The sequence below is a fragment of the Pristiophorus japonicus genome, chromosome 12 (assembly GCF_044704955.1).
Source record: "Pristiophorus japonicus isolate sPriJap1 chromosome 12, sPriJap1.hap1, whole genome shotgun sequence".
Lineage (NCBI taxonomy): Eukaryota > Metazoa > Chordata > Chondrichthyes > Pristiophoridae > Pristiophorus > Pristiophorus japonicus.
In genome coordinates, this window is record NC_091988.1 from 145,100,404 (window position 1) to 145,121,184 (window position 20,781).

The following is a 20,781-nucleotide window of genomic DNA, read 5'->3' on the forward strand; positions in this document are numbered from 1 at the left end:
TGAGCCAGGTGGTCAGCGGATAGTCCTTGTCACCCAGTAGCCAGCCTCTGGGTTGTTGTGGTGACTCAAATGTTGCTAGTACAGTAGACTGCCACAGAATGAAGACATCATGGTTGCTGCCAGGATACCGAGCATTGACTTGCAGGATACACTAAGTATGGTTGCACACCTGCTGGACATTGAGGGAGTGGAATTCCTTCCGGTTGAGGTACATCTCTGAATTGAGATGTGGCACCGGCAATGTGACGTGTGTGCAGTCAATGTCGCCCTGCACCATCGGGAAGCCTGCTATCCCAGTGTACCCATGGGCTTGCTCTGCCTGCTTTTCTCTGACAAAAGAGAATTAACTATATTCAGCTCTCCTTGCATACAGAGCCTCACTCACCTGGCATTTGACAAGGTGCCACATAAAAGGTTACTGCACAAGATAAAAGTTCACAAGGGTGGGGGTAATATATTAGCATGGATAGAGGATTGGCTAACCAACAGAAAACAGAGAGTTGGGATAAGTGGTTCATTCTCTGGTTGGCAATCAGTAACTAGTGGGGTGCCACAGGAATCAGTGCTGGGACCCCAACTATTTACAATCTATATTAATGACTTGGAAGAAGGGACTGAGTGTAATGTAGCCAAGTTTGCTGACGATACAAAGATGGGAGGAAAAGCAATGTGTGAGGAGGACAGAAAAAAATCTGCAAAAGGACATCGACAGACTAAGTGAGTGGGGAAAAATTTGGCAGATGGAGTATAATGTTGGAAAGTGTGAGGTCATGCACTTTGGCAGAAAAAAAATCAAAAAGCAAGTTATTATTTAAATGGAGAAAGATTGCAAAGTGCCGCAGTACAGTGGGACCTCGGGGTACTTGTGCATGAAGCACAAAAGGATAGTATGCGGGTACAGCAAGTGATCAGGAAGGGCAATGGAATTTTGGTTTTTATTGCAAAGGGGATGGAGTATAAAAGCAGGAAAGTCTTGCTACCGCTATACAGGGTATTGTATACTCTGTGCAGATTTGGTTTCCATATTTACAAAAGGATATACTTGCTTTGGAGGCAGTTCAGAGGAAGTTCACTCGGTTGATTCTGGGGATGAGGGGGTTGACTTATGAGGAAAGGTTGAGTAGGTTGGGCCTCTACTCACTGGAATTCAGAAGAATGAGAGGTGATCTTATCGAAACGTAAAAGATTATGAGGGGGCTTGACAAGGTGGATGCAGAGAGGATGTTTCCACTGATGGGGGAGACTAGAACTAGAGGGCATGATCTTAGAATAAGGGGCCGCCCATTTAAAACTGAGATGAGGAGAAATTTCTTCTCTCAGAGGGTTGTGGATCTGTCGAATTTGCTGCCTCAGAGAGCTATGGAAGCTGGGTCATTGAATAAATTTAAGACAGAAATAGACAGTTTCTTAAACGATAAGGGGATAAGGGGTTATGGGGAACGGGCAGGGAAGTGGAGCTGAGTCCATGATCAGATCAGCCATGATCTTATTGAATGGCAGAGCAGGCTCGAGGGGCCATATGGCCTACTCCTGCTCCTATTTCTTATGTTCTTATGTTCTTATACAGGAGTGGACAGTGAACTGGTAGATGTTACAGATGTCGCCTGCTCTAGCCTGGAAGAAGCCCAATGCAAAGAAGTTCAATTCGACAATAATCTTTACAGCCACTGGCAATGCTGTCCTCATCCTGGACTTAAGCTGCAGGTCTGCCTGCAGCAGGTGGCATGGTATTAAAACAGAGATGTCGCACTGCACTGTTCCTCACTGAGGTTGAGAGGCGAATTGCTCTCTGAAAACCGTGGGTGAATATGGGCTCCTGCTGAGAGCCCTTCTCCTCCTGCCTCTTCTAACAGCTTTCTGTGTTACCTTTGCTCATTCTCCTGATCATGCTGCAGGCCAAGGAGGATACAAACTACTGCACCCATGTCTGGGAGCAACTAGTGTGTGCAGTAAGTCAGTACCTAGTCCGTGAACATGTGCCACACCATTCATTGTAGCCTTTAGGCAACTGTAAAGATATCTAGAAAGCATCAAATGCCTCTATAAACTTAGCAACAGCTAGCAGAAATCAATCAACAACTGACCTTAATCAGTTGATGATCCTTTTATATATCGCTGGTGTGGGGTCCTTCCTGAATGCGTGTTTAACTGTGCGAGGTTAAGAAAGGGCATTAGCTCCAGCATTGAGGTTGAAAATGGCAGTGCTGGGGTCAAATCAGCATGACACATTGATTAACTTCATGATCTGCCTAGTCTGCATAATTATGGTGCACACTCCCAGTGCCAACGCTAATGTCCGAACCAAAATAGAGTCCAGCGCGGCCTGCACCAGAAGTGTGCGCGCTCTGCTTGGACACCATTTTCGAGCCAATTTGGCATCCGTAGGGCCCAAACAACGGGCCCTATGCAGCTGAATTTTTAGCCCACTAGTTTTATAAAATTCTTAGTGGATCTTTCATGGCATTGCTTACTGTAAGCTGCAGGATAATCTCTGTGTCTCATCTGGTGTGAAGTTTGTCTAGGAAGCCCCTACTATCAAGAAGTTAAATGCAGCGTTGGTTTTGACATTCAAGGGATTAAAAGCAGAAGCTTCAAACACAATGTCAGCTATTCTGAAAGCATGCACCAAGAAGTTTGCAAAGAAAATAGAAATATCTATTGGTCATCTTTTAAATTAGATAGGGTGGTTCCAGCTAATTTCAGGACTGTGCTTTCATCATCATAGGCGGTCCCTCGAACGAGGGTGACTTGGTTCCACATGAGTTCACAGATGTTTCAATGAAGGACCTGATATTCCAGTCTTGAACTCCAATTGAGGGGGTGGAAGATGCCTGTGGTGACCGGTGCACATCAGCCACCACACGGGCTTGACAGAGCTCGGTCTTTATCCAACGGCAAGGGTTAACCAGGATGACTGGGGACTTGCTCTGCTGCACGCACCTAGTGCGCACACATATCGCAGTGTGGGCTGGCCTGTGCTGCCCCTGGGCCCTCGGCTCTTCTGGGCCCCTTGCCCTCATTTGCCGCATCTCTGCCACGATCTCTCATCACTCCTCCGCCACAAATATTCGCCGCACCTCCGCCACGATCTCTCACCGCTCCTATGCCACGAAACACTTGCCGCACCTCCACCACGATCTCCTACCGCACCTCCGCACCAAACATTCGCCGAGCCTCCACCACGATCTCCCACCGCACCTCTGCACCAAATACTCGCCGCACCTCCCCCACGATCTCTCACCACTCCTATGCCACAAAACACTCGCCGCACCTCCATCACGATCTCCTACCGCACCTCCGCACCAAACATTCACCGACCCTCCACCACGATCACTGTGCTTTAGAACAGACATGATAATGCAAGTGATTAGGAACAAAAATACATCATCACAAGGTGTATCAAATTACCTACTGCACTTTTATGTTGCCGGTCTTGTTTTGGGAGAGCAGCACCATACCAGCTTCTCAGCACTGTTCTCTCCTGTTTACAATGTAACTCAATACAATTGACCAGTAGATTTGACATATTGGTGACAATTTACAAGATCCATGAAGAAATATGTCTCTGCTGTCCCCAGGACAAGGTAAGTTGCCCAGTTTATCCAAGAAGAATCAAGTGTATGCTATCTCCTGCAATTTTATACACTGTAATATAAAAGCGCCTTAAACATTGAGATCGGACAATCAGAAAAGGCATTTAAAGGGAAAAAGACGTACCTCCCATAGGGCTAGATTTTCCACTTTTGTGCAGAACGCCCCAAAATGGGCATTATTTCCGGCATGGGCAGTAATTATGGGTTTTCAGATCGTTAGATTGTCATCCATTTTCAAAGACCCTAGTTTCCATTAAAAGAATTGGGCTTTACCGCGAGCAATCTGAAATGGGCGTTAGCGTTAAATCTCTCTGACCTTCTGCCGTCGTCCTTAGCAATGGCATGACAATGCTCGCTTCCCACGATTCAGGAGGTCAGGGCTCATCATTACATGCGCATAAGAGGAGCTAGAGGGAGCAGAGAGGGAGTGAAGACATGTGTGGGTGTGGTGTGGGTGCTTGTTTGGCTGCTTTGGGAGGTAGGAGGGAGAGTTTTGAGCTTTATAGCAAATTGTGCGAAAAAAGTTAGCTGTTACCAGCCAGATACTTTCACGAATTTGGTGCCTAAAATGAAGGGAGTGGAGGAGGCGACACAGCACATTGTGGAGACTGATGCTGGCGAGGGCAGTGAGCTGGGAAAGGAACAAATGGGAGGACGAAAGAGAGCGAGGAGGTTCTCCGACGAGGCAAATGCCTCCCTCATGCAGGAGGTCGAGTCACGCTGGGGTGATTTGACCCAAGGAGGGCATGGGAAGCCCACCCCAAAGGCCTACGAGAAGATATGGGCCAAGATAGCAGAGGTGGTCTCGTCGGCGACCAACGAGGTGCGTGAGGGCAATCAATGCCGCAAGCGATGGAATGACCTTGTCGGATCCTCAAAAGTAAGTATTACATTTATTTACATGTACTTATATATTTAAACAATTTGATTTGTAAGAGTTATGAGTGACTTTCATCAAATGTGAGGTCTTTCACTTTAACTGGGAATGTTGTACTCAAAGTCTGTGGTCACGGTGTATGTCTTTCGGTAAAGAATGATAATTATCATAATAATCATGATTACATCTGTCGGTTATGTGTTGTATCAGTCTCTGTGACAGTACCTAGCAATGATATCATGCAATGATCTCATGTCATGTTGTCCTGTTACCTTTTATAGAAGAAGCTTTCGAGGAATAGGGCCGAGCAGAGGTGAACGGGTGAGGGACCACCAGTCATCAGTGACCTCACTGACATCGAGGAGCGGGTGCTCTCACTCGTGGGGGCACATCCCCGGTCAGCCACGCAGGCAGCTGCAGACCCTGAAGTGATGCCACATGAGTAAAGTATACACCATTGCGTGATGTGAAGTCAATAGATGCCACACCCAGTCATATCCGAACAATAGTATATAATAGATGATTGCTAAAAGTGTCCTCTAAATAATGCTGGCCTCATGAGAGTCATTACAATGCAGAATGTGTTGATGATCATGAAATGTGATGATTTTGAGAGTGGTGGTGCTTTTGTCGTGCATTTGTCGTGTAGCGCTGAAATCACCTTGTGACCCTAGCACCCGCTTCTCCTCTAATAACCTCATTTGTGTTTTGCAGCTCAGCCAGCAGCGCATCCCAAGGCAAGACCACCGAGGCCAGAAGGTGGGGGTGCGGGGCCGGACAATCCTACATCTGGTGCTGAGGAGGTCCTCAGGCAGTGCCTCATCAGCTGGGCCTGTTCTCCACAGGTGACAGCGCCGAATTTGAGGAGCCTGCATTGCCAGGCTCCAAAAGGCATTTGGCCCCAAGGCCATCGAGTACTCCTCTGGCCATTCCCACCTCCACTCTGGAGGTACCGGGCCCAAGCACCTCGCCACAGGGCACCCCAGTTATCCCCAGTACGCCGCCGACCCCGAGCAGGTTTCGTAGACACGGCAGGTCTGCCCCACGAGCACCAGATGAGAGGGGCGACATGGTAGCATTGTCCAGGAGGACCGTTGACATAGGTCACCAGATTCCACAGGCATTGGGGGGGCATATCCCGACAGCTGGCCAGCATCTCCGGCCATGACAGAGTATGTTCCATGGATGGTGGAGGCCCTGGAGGCGATAGCCAGGAACACTGGTGGCACAGACCTGCCAGTGGTCCCGGAGCGCGGCACTCCACCCCTAGGTTCCACACCCCAGTGCCAACGACACGAGATCAAGATCCTGCTTCTGGATCTGAGAATGTTCCCACCTCGGTATCCGTGCAACCGCCGCCTCTGCCTTCATCCCCCGCAATGAGGCACCACCTGAGGAGCGCTTCGGCCAGGCAGCATGGAACAAGGAGGGGAAGGGGTAGAAGTGGAGAGAAGAAGGGGAGGGGGTAAGAAAAGTGAGGTGCATGTCTGCAGGTGATGGCTGTGTTATATCTCCATCTGGATGTCTTCAATTTGTTGTAAGGTATTGGGGGAGGGGGCCACCCTATTGTGTTCTGTATTGCTGGACATGTTGATCATTTGATTGATGTCAATGTTCTCAAAAGTTTTGTGGGGTTGGGTGGTTTTAACTTATTTATGGTTTCAGACCAATGGTCGTATTAAATGTTTTTTATTTAACATAACCTTGTTGTGCATTGTCTCACATAGCTGGACCATTACACACTAGTGATTCCTTAACATGAAAGGGTATAATTAAACTTAACTTCAATCAACTTAAACTTTAACTGGCACCAAGGTGATATCCACCATTGATGTCTGAGCTGCACACAAAGCAGTGTGTCAGCTTTGTCAAAAGCAGCAACGTTCTTTCATGAAAAGCGCTCATTTATGAGCTACTGACGTAAGAGTCTTGCAGCTATGTAGCCACCACGGGCCCTTTCCTGCAGTCTGGAGGGGGCCTGGGCATGGTTGCATAGTCAGCCTGATTGTTTGGCCCATGTCAGTGTCCAGCCCCTCGTCCTCCTCTTCCTCTCTCTCCTGAGGTGGACCATCAGTCCCTTCTGGCAATTCTTGCCCCCTCCTGATAGCCAAGTTGTGCAGCATGGAGTACACGACCACGAATTGAGCTACCTGATCAGGGTTGTATTGTAGCTCCCCTCCTGAGTGCTCCAGGCATCTTAAGCGCTGCTTAAGCACACCAATGGTTTTCTGGACCACATTGCAAGTAATGCTGGGCGATATTATGGGCGTTGGGTTCGCCCAATCTGATGATTCCGCCCAAAAAAAGTGGGCGGGCGGTATTAATTTTCCTCAGCGTTATGTCCATGCTGAAAGTAACGCTCGGCGATAAGTGACTGAGAAATGGGTGTCAGTTTCCATTTTGTGCCTAAATGGGCGATAGATGGGCGTTACACCTCATTTCAGCGTTAAAATGGACGTTAAGTGGGCAGTATGCATGCAAAAATAATGGAAAATCTAGCCCATCGTGTTGTTCATAGGTGTAAACTAGTGGTGGAGTTTTGAGGACAAGTATAACTGAAAGAGCAGAAAGAGAAAGCAGAGCTAAAGGATTAACATCAGCATCCTAGATTGGATGCACCAAGCCAACAGGATAGGAAAATCCATCACATTTTCTGACTGCATATGCGTTATGAGAAAAGGGTAAGACAAAATTTGTCAGGGCAAATTAAAGAAAACACCCCTTGTTACCTTGTGAATAGATCAGAAGGGTGACCAAAAAAAGGAAAATAATATTGAAGGAGGACTTGAGCCTGCCTGACATAAATTGGGAATGCCCAGTTGGGAAGCACTCAGCTGTAAGAAAGCTGTAATACACAGTTACATCCTGATTCAGTGCAACTCTCTCTTGTGAAGGAGTTAAACACTACTCAGGAATTAGAAGTACAGGTTGAACCTCCCTTATCTGGAACCATCGGGACCTGGCCTGTTCTGGTAAGGGATTTTTCCGGACGAGGGGTGGTCACGTTAAATTGGATGGTCCAGGTACTGAGCAAGGGGATATCGGGGCTGGCTGGTTGGCTTGGGACTGGGAGTGTGGCAGAGTGATCATGGGGGACGGGGCGTTGCGGCGGCGGTGGATCGTGGGGTCAGGCCAGCGATTGCGGGAGTCAGCAGCGAGGAAGGACTTCATTTTGTTCATGTCCGAGTTCTGCGCATGAGCCACCCGGTGGCCAGGAATGGTTACGGACGAGGGGTGCTTCCGGATAAGAGTTCTGGATAAGGGAGGTTCAACATGTAGTTGAACTATTCGTTGATAGGAAGCACAGCACTATAACATTCAATCTGACTTGGGAATGTTTTTCACCAAGATACTGACAAATTTACATAGGTAGTTTATGTTTGCCCATGTGGAATGCAGAGTCTCTCCCTGCAAGGACACACTTCACTTAATTAAATCCAGTGTGGCTTAGGCACATTTTTTTCCATTTAGGAACACCTCAGCCATTGGTATTATGGCTAACATGATCATACCTACTGGCCAAGAGGGAAGAAGAATCCCAGCCCCCTGTATCAGGTCTATTCCAGCAAGTCCAACTAATGGACCATTGCTTTAGAGTGTCAGCTGTGGCTCAGTGGGTCGCATTCTCGCCTCTGAGTCAGAAGATTGTGGGTCTTGAGCACAAAAAAAATCTAGCCTGATACTACAGTGCAGTGCTGAAGAATGCTGTCTTTTGGACGTGACCTTAAACCGAGGCCCCGTCTGCTGCCTCAAGTGGACGTAAAAGATCCCATTGCACTATTTTGAAGAAGAGCAGGGGCATTATCCTCAGTGTTCTGGTCACTATTTATCCCTCAATCAACATAACAAAAACAGATTATCTGGTCATTATCACATTCTTGTTTGTGGGAGCTTGCTGAGCACAAATTGACTGACATTACAACAGTGGCTACACTTCAAAAGTACTTTGTTAGCTGTAAAATGCCTTGAGGTGTCCAGTGGTCATGAAAGGCGCGATATAAATCCAAGTATTTCTTTCCATTAATGGACCATTGCTGTCTGAATAATTAGCAATGACCTGGTGCATTGGGGTCCCATCATCATCATCATAGACAATCCCTTGGAATCGAGAAAGTCTTGCTTTCACTCTAAAAGTGAGTTCTCAGTTGGCTGTACAGTTCAGTGTGGGAATTACAATCTCTGTCACAGGTGGGACAGACAGTGGTTGAAGGAAAGGGTGGGTGGGACAGGTTTGCTGCATGCTCCTTCTGCTGCCTGCGCTTGGTTTCTGCATGCTCTTGGCGACGAGGCTCGAGGTGCTCAGCACCCTCCCGGATGCTCTTCCTCCACTTTGGGCGGTCTTGGGCCAGGTCTGGGGTCTGTGAAATTGAGAGCAAGTTGCCCAGGTGAATGACAGTGGGGGCACTCTGGGACTTGTAGTTTTTCTCCCGGCAGTCAAACTACAATCTCCCGGCAGGCTGCGCGAGTAAACCGCGACGCGGCCGGAAGTGGTGACGCTGGCAGCGAGCGTGGAGGGGCCGGGCGATTCATGTCAACTTCCCTCAAACACTGGGACAGAAGCGCAGAGGGGAAGGGAGGGGGATGGTGGTTGCGGGGACTTGTTGTGAGCACCTTGCGGTGGTTGCTCTGTTACTGGCGGCTTGCTGCACCAAGTGCGAGCCGCTGCCGCCGAGTGAGGGGGAAGCCGGAGCCGGAGCCGGAGCCGGAGCGACACAGCCTCTCTTGGGATCCAGTGACAGCCAGCAGCGGGACCAGGGCCCAGTACACCCGCACGATGCCGCTCCTCACCCTGCCGTCGGCGGCCACTCGGCAGATGATGGAAATAAAGCCTCGAAAGGAGAACAAGACAGGTGGGGAGGATGGAGTGGCGCACAGTGGTAGTTGCTAGGGGTGGTGACACTGCTCTGTCCCTGCACAAGTTGTGCTTCGGCAAATCAAGCAATCTTTTAAAATATGAAAACTTTTGGGGGGGATTTTTTTTAAAAGGACTGCTTTATCATAACATATTTCAATATTTTTAAAGGTGAATATAAAGAGATTTGTAAGTGTCAGTGAACATTTTAAAAATAAATAGCTAGTTTAGCAACATGGAGTTAAACCAAATTGATACCCAAACCATTTATTTACTGCCTGATTCCAGCAGCGATACACCTGTCCAGTTTATGTACCTGCTCTCCTATTTATGGTAAAACTCATGTGTGATTTTTAATTTTTACCAATTTTTGTACTTAACATAAGAAATAGGAATAGGCCATTCGGCCCCTTGAGCCTGCACTGCCATTTAATATGATCCTGGCTGAACCAATCATGGACTCGGGTCCACTTCCCTGCCCGCTCCCCTTAACACCTTATTCCTTTATTGGTTCAGAAACTCTATCTCTGTCTTAAATTTATTCAATGACCCAGCTTCCACAGCTCTTTGAGGCAGCAAATTCCACATATTTACAACCCTCTGAGAGAAGAAATTTGTTCTCATTTCAGTTTTAAATGGGTGGCCCCTTATTCTAAGATCATGCTCTCTTGTTCTAGTCTCCCCCATCAGTGGAAACATCCTCTCTGCATCCACCTTGTCAAGCCCTTTCATAATTTTATATGTTTCAATAAGATCACCTCTCATTCTTCTGAATTCCAATGAGTAGAGGCCCAACCTGCTCAACCTTTCCTCATAAGTCAACCCCCTCATCTTTGGAATCAACCGAGTGAACTTTCTCTGAACTGCCTCCAAATCAAGTATATCCTTTCTTAAATATGGAAACCAAAACTGTACGCTGTATTCCAGGTGTGGCCTCGCCGATACCCTATATAACTGTAGCAAGACTTCCCTGCTTTTATGCTCCATCCCCTTTGCAATAAAGGCCAAGATTCCATTGGCTTTCCTGATCACTTGCACACTTTATTTTTGTGTTTCATGCACAAGTACCCCCAGGTCCTGCTGTACTGCAGCACTTTGCAATTTTCTCCATTTAAATAATAACTTGCTCTTTGATTTTTTTTCTGCCAAAGTGCATGACCTCACACTTTCCAACATTATACTCCATCTGCCAAAATCTTGCCCACTTACTTAGCCTGTCTATGTCCTTTTGTAGATTTTTCGTGTCCTCCTCACACATTGCTTTTCCTCCCAGATTTGTGTCATCAGCAAACTTGGCTACGTTTGACTCGGTCCCTTCTTCCAAGTCATTAATATAGATTGTGAATAGTTGGGTCCCAGCACTGATCCCTGCGGCACCCCACTAGTTACTGATTGCCAACCCGACAATGAACCATTTATCCTGACTCTCTATTCTCTGTTTTCTGTTAGATGGGAGTAATGATCTATAATTCATATTCTATAACAGTACAGCATTGTGTAGACTTTAAGGTCTGACATAAACACAGTCACCAAATCTTGCACACGGCCATATTCAAGTCAGTCCAAAATGATTTTACTTTATGGGGAATTTTGTTTGATGCTGAGGATAATGATATGAAATTGTCGTGAGACCTATTATCAATTTTGATCAAACTAATCTCATTTTATTGAAGTTGTAATTGATTGGACAAAGAACTGAATCACAGATCACTTGATAAGAATATAAGAAATAGGCCATACAGTGCCTTGGGCCTGCACCACCATTCAATAAAATCATGGCTGATCTGATTTTGGCCTCAACTCTACTTTCCTGCATGTTCCCCATAAACCCTCAACTCCCTTGTCGTTCAAAAATCTGTCTTTCTCTGCCTTTACTACATTCAATAACTCAGCCTCCAAAGCTCTCTGGGGTAGAGAATTCCACAGAATCATGATCCTCTGAGAGAAGAAATTCCTCTTCATCTCTGTCTTAAATGGGTGATCCCTTATTCTGAAACTATGCCCCTTGGTTCTAGATTCCCTGAGGGGAAACATCCTCTCGGCATCTACCCCGTGAAGTCGACTCGAATCTTAAGTTTCAATAAGATCATCTCTCATTCTTCTAAACTCCAAGAAGTATAGGCCCAACCTGCTCAAACTTTCCTCAAAAGACAATCCGTTCATCTCCAAAATCAACTTGGTGAACCTGCTCTGAATTGCCTCCAATGCAAGTATATCCCTCTTAATAAGGAGACCAAAACTGTACACAGTGCCCTAGGTATGGTCTCACCAACGCCCTGCACAGTTGTCAGAGCTCTGACATGGCAAAAGAATCCCAGGTGGGCAGAGGAAATGCTTCAAGGACACCCTCAAAGCCTCCTTGGAAAAAGTGCAACATCCCTGCTGACACCGGGGAATCCCTGGCCCAAGACCGCTCAAAATGGCGAAGCATCCGGGAAGGTGCCGAACACCTCGAGTCTCTTCACCAGGAGCAAGCGGAGATCATGCACAAACAGCAGAAGGAACGCACGGCAACCAAAGCACCCAACCCACCCGTTCCTTCAACCACCGTCTGCCCCATCTGTGACAGAGACTGCAGGTCCCGCATTATACTCATCAGTCACCTGAGAATTCTTATTAATATGGAAGCAAGTCATCCTCGACACCGAGGGACTGCTTAATGAGAAGTAGTACAGTTGTAGCAAGACTTCCCTGCTTTTATACTCTGGCCCCTTTGCAATAAAGGCCAACATTCCATTTGGCTTCCGAGTTACTTGCTGTTACCTGCATGCTAATTTTTGTGTTTCATGTACGAGGACACCCAGATCCTTCTGTACTGCAGCATTCTGTAGTTCCATTTAAATAATTTTATGCTTTTCTATTCTTCCTACCAAAGTGCATAACCTCAAATTTCCCACATTATACTTCATCTGCCAAATTTTTGCCCACTCACTTAACCAATCTCTCTCCCTTTGCAGACTTTCTGTGTCCCCCTCACAATTTGTTTTTCCACCTATCTTTGTATCGTGAGCAAATTTGATTACAGTACACGCGGTCTCTTCATCCAAGTCATTAATGTAGATTGTAGACAGTTGAGGCCCCAGCACTGATCCCTGTGACACCCCACTAGTTACAGTTTGCCAACCTGAAAATGACCCATTTATCCCGACTCTGTTTTCTGTTAGTTAGCCAATCCTCTATCCATGTTAATATATTACCCCTAACACTGTGAGCTCTTATTTTTTGTGTAGTAACCTTTTATGTGGCACCTTATCGAATGCCTTTTGGAAATCCAAATGCACTTCACCTACTGGTTCCCCTTTATCCACCCTGGTTGTTACATCCTCAAAGAATGCTAATAAATTTGACATACACCCAGTATCATGGCTGTACTCCGAATTAATGAGCTTATTAACTGTCTCAATTTTTATTGGGCCAGCATTTGCAGGGTATAACAACGCACTCCGAGTACACCATCATACCGCCTTTGAAATGACCTGAAAGTTTGGAATTTGTGCTTGCCTATGCGCTAAATCCTGAACTTGCGATCATCCGCACGGCCAAAGAAAAACCAATTGCTGGCACAGAGTTTGGCTATTTGCCCATCAGCTGCCCAGCAATTGTGTACAAAAATGTTATGGTTGATGCAAACAGGCATAGAGTCTGTTTGCATCAGCGTAATGGGACACCTCGCGTATGTTTTAACCATTTTCATCTCGCAAATCAGATAGTTTAATTGTATCAAATGAGTTCTTGTTTCTGCCAAGATTGGAGTTTTAAAGATGTCGATAAATTATCAGCAAAATTAAATTTTTATGAAGAGAACCAGATGTGGTGAAGCTGGTGGAATGAAGCGAATTAGGAATTAAATTCCAATCCTGTAAAGTAATTGTAATTAAATCTGATTATGGGATTCCCTTCTGAAATGATGGAAAATCTAATTCTGTTTTCTGATTGGAGGACCAGGACCAGGCCCATGTGATCCCAGGTTGCTTCCACACAGGCTGCGTTCCTGGGATCCGAGGCCTTATGCTGCCCTCCTATTCGCAGCATCAGTGCGTATTCTTTTCGCAGGTCCACAACCCCTACTCTGGAACAATGCCACGGATCGCGATTTTTGGGCCATTTCTATACTGAGTCAGTAGGTTCTGGGCTCCGGCCCCACTCCGATATTGTAGACTGGCACTTGGTTGCTGTGCGGAGGAATTGCTGCAGATGTAATGTTAAACTGAGACTCTGACTGCCCTCTTGAATGGATGTAAAAGATCTCAAGGCACTATTTGAAGAAGAGCGGGAAGGTTCTCCCAGTGTCCTGGCCAATATTTATCCCTGAACCAACACCGAAAATGGATGATCTGGTCACTTATTTAATTGTTTATTGGACCTTGCTGTCCACAAGTTCCTACATTATAACAGACTACACTTCAAAAATACTTGATTGGGCTGTAAAGCACTTTGGGACGTCCTGAGGCAGTGAAAGGCGCTAGATAATTGCAAATTCTATCTTGAGTGCGCAATTCATGAGTCCAGTAAAGGCAGTGGAATAGTTTATAGGTCAATGTACTCCTATCTATACAAGACCAGAAAAGGCTATTGTGGTCTATCTGGCTGTCCAAGTGTCTGAGAACTATCATCCATGATATTTGTCAAACCCTTCGATCAAATGTTTCGACAGGTATTCAGCCAACCCTCTGTTGAACGTACTGATATATAATTAGCCACCACTGCTTTCCACGGCAGTCCTTTCCATACATTCATCAATTCATTGATCACAGTGTGAAGTAATTAAATCTAATTTGTCTCTTCAACCTCTCTTGCAAGTCTGAAGTTATCACTGTTTGTTGCAGAATTTACAGGAGGACAGGAGTAGGCTATTAAGCTCCTTGAGCCTCTTCTGGAATTCAGTAGATCATGGCTGATCTGTACTTCGTCCATTTACCAGCCTTTGTTCCATATTCCTTGATGTCCTCTAGCGATCTATTAATTGAAAGTGTCAATTAAACCAGCATCCACAGCTTTTGAGTGACAGATTTACATTACCTTTTGTATGCAAAAGTGCTTCTGTTTTCACTCCTAAATGACCTAGCTCTAATTTTACAATTGTACCCTCTTCTGGATTTCCCCACTGGAGAAAATAGTTTCTCCATTTACCCGATCTAATCCCTTTTATTATTTTAAAGATCTCAATTAGATCACCCCTTGAAACTCAAGGCAGTACAAACCAAGTTTATGCAACTGGTCATCATACTTTAACTCTTTAAATCCTGTTCTAATTCTGGTGAATCTGCACAGTACTGGCTCCAAGGCTAATACATATTTCCTGATGTTCAGTGTCCAAACCTAAATACTGTACTCCAGATGGGGTCTGACCAAGGCTCTACAACTGAAGCATCATTTCCTCATCATTCCAGCCCCCTCGAGATAAAGGTCAACAGTCCATTACCCTTTCTGATTGCTTTTTGTACCTGGCTTAGTTATTTGTCTTTTAGTGATTTGTGTACTTAGACACCTAACTATCTCTGCTCCGCCACAGCTCCTCATCTCTCTATAGAGCACCTAACTCCGATTTGGCTTACTTGGATCCAAATTGATGACCTCACACTTTGCCACATTGAACTCCATCTATCATTGTTTTATCCATTCACTTAGTCTGTCTATTTCCCTTTATAACTTCTCCTCCCATCTACACAACTTTGTGTGATTTGTAAACTTGGATATGTATCTCTAATCCTTCATCAGTCATTTAATGTGTATGGTGAAAAGCTCCATTACAAATCACTGGGGAACATCACTTGTCACATCCAACCAATCGGAGAACACTCCCTTTATTCTTATTCACAGCCTTCCACCTTTTAATCAAATACCAACCCATGTTGCAAGATAATTCTGTGTGCTTTCATTTTTGCTATAATCTCTTGTGTGGAATCTTATCAGTTTCCTCCTGGGAGTCCATATAAACAACTTTCATAAACACATCCTCTATCCATCATGCTGGTGACTTCCTCCAAAAAAAAATTCTACTATATTAGTCAGACATGACCTACTCTTCACAAATCCACACTACTTGATTAGACCACACTTGAATTACTGTGTACAATTCTGGTTGCCATATAACAAGAGCCACTGGAGAGGATGCAAACTAGATTTATAAGGACCATACCAGAAATGAGAGGTTATACCTCACAGGAAAGGATGAACAGGCTGGCTCTTTTTTTCTCTTGAAAAGCGAAGGCTGAATGGTGACCTAATAGAGGTCTTCAAAATTATGAAAGGTTTTGATAAAGTAGACACCGAGAGTATTTCCAATTGTGGAAAAGAGCAAAGCTAGGGGCCATCAATGCAAGATAGTCATCAAAAATTCAAATGGGGAATTTAGAAGAAACGTCTTTACTCAGAGAATGGTGGGAATGTGGGAGTCGCTATCACAGGGAGTGGTTGATGTGAATAGTATGCATTTCAGTGGAGGCAAGATAAATATGAGGGAGAAGGGAATAAAAGGGTTATGTTGATGGCTTTGGATAAAGAAAGACAGTAGGTTCAAGTGGACCATAAACGCCGGCATGGACTACTTGGGCCAAATGGCCTGTTTCTGTGTTGTCATCATCATGGGCAGTTCCTCGAAATCAAGGAAGACTTGCTTCCGCTCAAAGTGAGTTCTTGGGTGACTGTACAGTCCAATAAGGGAATTACAGTCTCTGTCACAGGTGGGACAGACAGTCGTTGAAGGAAAGGGTGGGTGGGAAGACTGGTTTGCCGCATGCTCCTTCCGCTGCCTGTGCTTGCTTTCTGCATGCTCTTGCCGCCAAGATTCGAGGAGCTCAGCTTCCTCCCGGATGCTCTTCCTCCACTTCGGGTGGTCTTTGGCCAGGGACTTCCAGGTGTTGCATTTTATCAAGGAGGCTTTGAGGGTGTCCTTGAAATGTTTCATCTGCCCACCTGGGGCTCGCTTGCTGTGTAGGAGTTCTGAGTAGAGCGTTTGCTTTGGGAGTCTTGTTTCAGGCATGTGAACAATGTGGCCTGCCCAACGGAACTGGTCGAGTGTGGTCAGTGCTTCGATGCTGGGGATATAGGCCTGATCGAGGACACTAATGTTGGTGCGTCTGTCCTCCCAGGATATTTGCAGGATCTTGCGGAGACATCGTTGGTGGTATTTCTCCAGCGATTTGAGGGTGTCTACTGTATATGGTCCATGTCTCTGAGCCATACAGCTTGGTGGAAGATTTGAGGGCCTGATCTTCGAACACTCTTTTCCTCAGGTGGCCGAAGGCGATGTCTGCCCTTGCTGATAATAGGCTCCCGAGATATGGAAAGTGGTCCATGTTGCCCAGGGCCGCGCCGTGGATCTTGATGACTTGGGGGCAGTGCTGTGTGGCGGGGTCAGATTGGTGGAGGACCTTTGTCTTATGGATGTTTAGTGCAAGGCCCGTGCTTTTGTACGCCTCAGTGAAGATATTATCTATGTCCTGGAGTTCAGTCTCTGAATGTGCGCGGAAGCAAGCATTGTCCCCGTACTGTAGTTCGACGACAGAGATTGGGATGGTCTTGGACCTAGCCTGGAGACCACGAAGGTTGAACAAGTTCCCACTGGTTCTGTAGTTTAATTCCACTCCAGCGGAGAGCTTGTTGAGTGTGAGATGGAGCATTGCAGCGAGGAAGATCGAGAAGAGGAATGGTGCGATGTTGCATCCCTGCTTGACCCAAGGTCCGGACATGGATTGGGTCTGTGATGGATCCGTTGGTCAGGATCAAGACCTGCATGTTGTCGTGGAGTAGGCGGAGGATGGCGACAAACTTTTGGGGGCAACCAAAACGGAGGAGGACGCTCCATAATCCCTCGCGATTGTATGTCAAAGGCCTTTGTGAGGTCAAAGAAGGCCATGTATAGGGGTTGGTGCTGTTCCCTGCATTTCTCTTGCAGTTGTCGCGCTGTAAAGATTGTGTCCGTTGTATCCTGTAGTGGATGAAATCTGCACTGTTACTCTAGGAGGAGCTCCTCAGCCAAAGGGAGAAGACGGTCGAGGAGGATTCTAGCGATGACCTTCCCAGTGGCTGATAGCAGGGAGATTCCTCTGTAGTTGCCACAGTCGGACTTATCCCCTTTTTTTAAAGATGGTCACGATTACTACATCTCTCAGATCTCCCGGCATGCTCTCCTCCTTTCAGATGAGAGAGATGAGGTCATGTATTCGAGCCAATCGTGCCTCTCCGCCATACTTTAATGCCTCAGCGGGGATTCCAGCCGCTCTCATTGCCTTGTTGTTCTTGAACTGGCGGATGGTCTTTTCTACCTCGGGCTGGGCTGTATGTTCTTTGTAATTGTATAATTCTTTGGTCAACTCATACTTGTCAAAATACACACTCACTTTGTCTCTGACAGGTTCCAGTAACAACTTCACAACTGATGTCAAACAGGTCTGGTTTCTCTCTCCATCCCTTACAATTTTGCAATCAATTCTTCAATCTAGGGAGCTTTGGAAAATTCTAACTATCACATCTGCAATTTACTCACCTATTTCTATTAATACTCTTGAAGCAGAAACCACCAGGTTGTGGAGATTTATCTGGCGAAAGTCCCATTTTTTTTTACTCCATTACTGTTTTATTTTACATTAAATCCACTGAGCTCCTCCCCGTGACTTAGTTTTAGGTTCCTTTCTACTGCTGGTATTTTGTCCTTTTCCTCCACTGTGAAAACGGATGCAAAGTACTCATTTAACATGTGTGCCATGTCCTTACTGTTCAGTATGGTCTCGCCTGTATCTGTCTTTAACAGGCCCACATTCCCCCTTACCACTCCTTCTCTTCATATATTTTGTAAAATGTTTATTGTTCGCTTTGATATCCCTTACAAGTCTTTTTTCCATATTCTCTTTTTGCTCCTCCGAATACGATCTTTGTATCACTTCGCTGCATTTTATAGCTCTCCCAGTCAATTGAATTTTCACTTTCTTTCATTTGTGTCGGCCTCTTTTATACTTTGACACTGTTTCTCGCTTTGTTTGCTGTCTGTCGTACCAAATACTTCTTTGAATATTGTTTGTCTGTAGGTTTACCCATTAACAGTTCAGCCCAGTCTACTGTGGTCAATTCATTTCTCATTCCTTTTGGAATTTGCCGAACTTAAATTTGAACTGCTTTTGGCTCTGACTTCTCCCTCAAACCTAATATCAAATTCAATTCTATTATGATCACCATTTTCAAAAACGTTCCCTCATCGTCAGATTGTCAGCTAATTCTGGTTTGTTACTCCTCACTAAATCTGGTATGGCCTGTTCACTTGTTGCTCTAAAACCTTTGTTCTAAAAAAAAACTGTTCTGCATACATTGCTTTTATTGCTCAAGTTGTTTTGGTTCTCCTAGTCTAATAGCCACATTGTTTTTTGCCAGATGCTTCCATGATCTCTCTATTTATACATTTCCCCCACTGCATCACTGCTATCAGAATATCTGTACACTGCATCTACTGGAGCCTTATAACTTTTGCTATTCCTTAACTCTACTCACTCCCTGACTGTGAATATGTTAAACATGTTGATGTGTGTCTTGTCTGTATTATTTGAGTTGAATACTTTAATACAATCACCTCATAGCCTTTGTTTTCCCACTAAACGTTCCCAACATCTGCAACCTCTCCTTTATAATATAGTTGCCAAATTCCAGCTCATCAATTTAACTGATCTTTGCTGCACCCTTTTCAATATCTGTTGTTTTTCTTGCAATAAGGTGACCAGATGGCACACAGTAATCCAAGTGGGGCTGGGCCATTACTTGTACAAACTCAGAATGACATGAGATTTGTGCTCTTTCTCCGACTGTACATCCTGGGATCTTATTTGCTCATTTTACGACTGCTGCTCACGGTGCTAATAGTTTAATTGACCGATTCACCAGTGTCCTCAAAGTCCTCTCCTATGTCAAGTCCTGTAGAATAATAAGATTTAGCCAGTTTTGTTATCTTTTGCCAATCACTTGACTTTGCATTGTTCATATAAAACCTTAGCCCAGTTCCCTAATTCATCCAGGCTCGTTTCTATTTGATCAGTGTGCTGCCAGTTTGTACGTTGCATGATCTCCGTTTGGTATCATCTGCAAATGTAAACGTTTTGTTTTTATCCTGACTTTTAAGTTACTTGCACATGTTGTAAAGATCAATAGTGCCAGTATTGAGCGGTCCCTGAGGCACCTCACTACTTGTCTCCTTCATACTGACCCTCTGCTTCAGCCAATTTTCGATCCATTTCAGAACCACTCCACCTGTGCCATGTCTTCCAACTTTGTGGACCAATCCATGTAAAATAAGCAAAATGTCGGAGCAGCATTGATAATTGTTCAAAGTGTATGAAATTTTTATCCTTAAATATATATCGATGTTTATTATTTCAGATGGGCTTGGTATCTCCAACTCTTGCTGATCATATATCTGTCTCCTAACTATTCGTGCTGGAGCTCAAAAATGTGGAACATATAGCATCCCTCGGTCTTTCCTTCCTCCTGCAATCTAAAATCCAAGCTTGGAGTCACCCAATCACCACTTCTTGATTTATCTCATCCACTGATTTACTCTTATTGGGCTCAATTTTGGCCATGACTTGCTCCAATTTTTTTTGGAGTAAGTTGGTTTTTCTGGGGTAAGTTTAAAAAAACAACATTTTCCCCAATAAACTTGCTCCAGAGCAACTCGGTTAGGTATGATTTTTTTAAAAGCTTTTTTTCAAAAGGGGGTGTTCCCAGCCATTTACACCAGTTTTGGCCATTTATGCCACTTTGGCCAGCTAAAACTTACTCCAAATCAACTTGGGTCAGTGTATGTGGCTAGCTCTGAAAAACATTGCGGGCAGTTAAGAATTCGGTGCAGGTTAGTACATTTAAAGTACCAAGACTTACAAAGCACTAAACAAACCACAAAAAGTAATAAGCAATCAATCAGCAATAAAAAAAAATAGAAGTCCTACCTTTATCCCAGAAAGAAGTTTTTTTTTTTAAAGAGCCCCCACCCCGACATCAAAACTCTCCTCACTAAAAAATAAAACCAGGAAGTCAGCGCACTGGCCGGCCGATGCGAGAGGCCACTCGGCCGGGGATAGGGTGCGGCGAAGGTTGGGGCGTCCCTTCAGCCGGGGACAAGAGCTGTGAGCATCAGGTTCTGCTCACAGCCCGCAGCACATGCTGGGAAGGTGAGGAGCATGCACACAGACTCCACTGTGCATGCGTGCAGGTGCCGGTAGTGTTTTCTGCGCTGGGCTGTTGCTCCGCCCCCCCCACTGCACTATGTACGCCACGCTAGGACACAGGAGATTCGGCAGAGTGGACAGGATGGGGCCACTTTTTCGGCGCCGTTTCCAGCGCGCAAAGTCAGCGCATTTAGGGTAAGTGTGGCGAAAAAAGGGGTTGGGGAAAATCGAGCCCATTGACTGTCGCATGTCTTGGCCCTTCACCCTGGCTTCCCTTTTTTAAAAACTTGGTCACTTAGGAAATGCTAC

At 45.5% G+C, this 20,781-nt stretch overlaps 1 protein-coding gene across 2 annotated transcripts in view; it reads left to right on the forward strand.

Annotated features, from left to right (window-relative positions):
• Window positions 1-8,977: 8,977 nt before the first annotated feature.
• Window positions 8,978-20,781, forward strand: part of slc9a8 (solute carrier family 9 member 8) — a 100,225-nt gene continuing 88,421 nt past the window's right edge. The window contains exon 1 of one of the 2 annotated variants that reach the window (XM_070896005.1): window positions 8,978-9,320. In XM_070896005.1, coding sequence (XP_070752106.1) covers window positions 9,052-9,320 — 269 coding nt within the window. In that variant the 5' untranslated portion in view covers window positions 8,978-9,051. The remainder of the gene's footprint in view (window positions 9,321-20,781) is intronic. The other variant, XM_070896004.1, reaches the window with a different exon arrangement.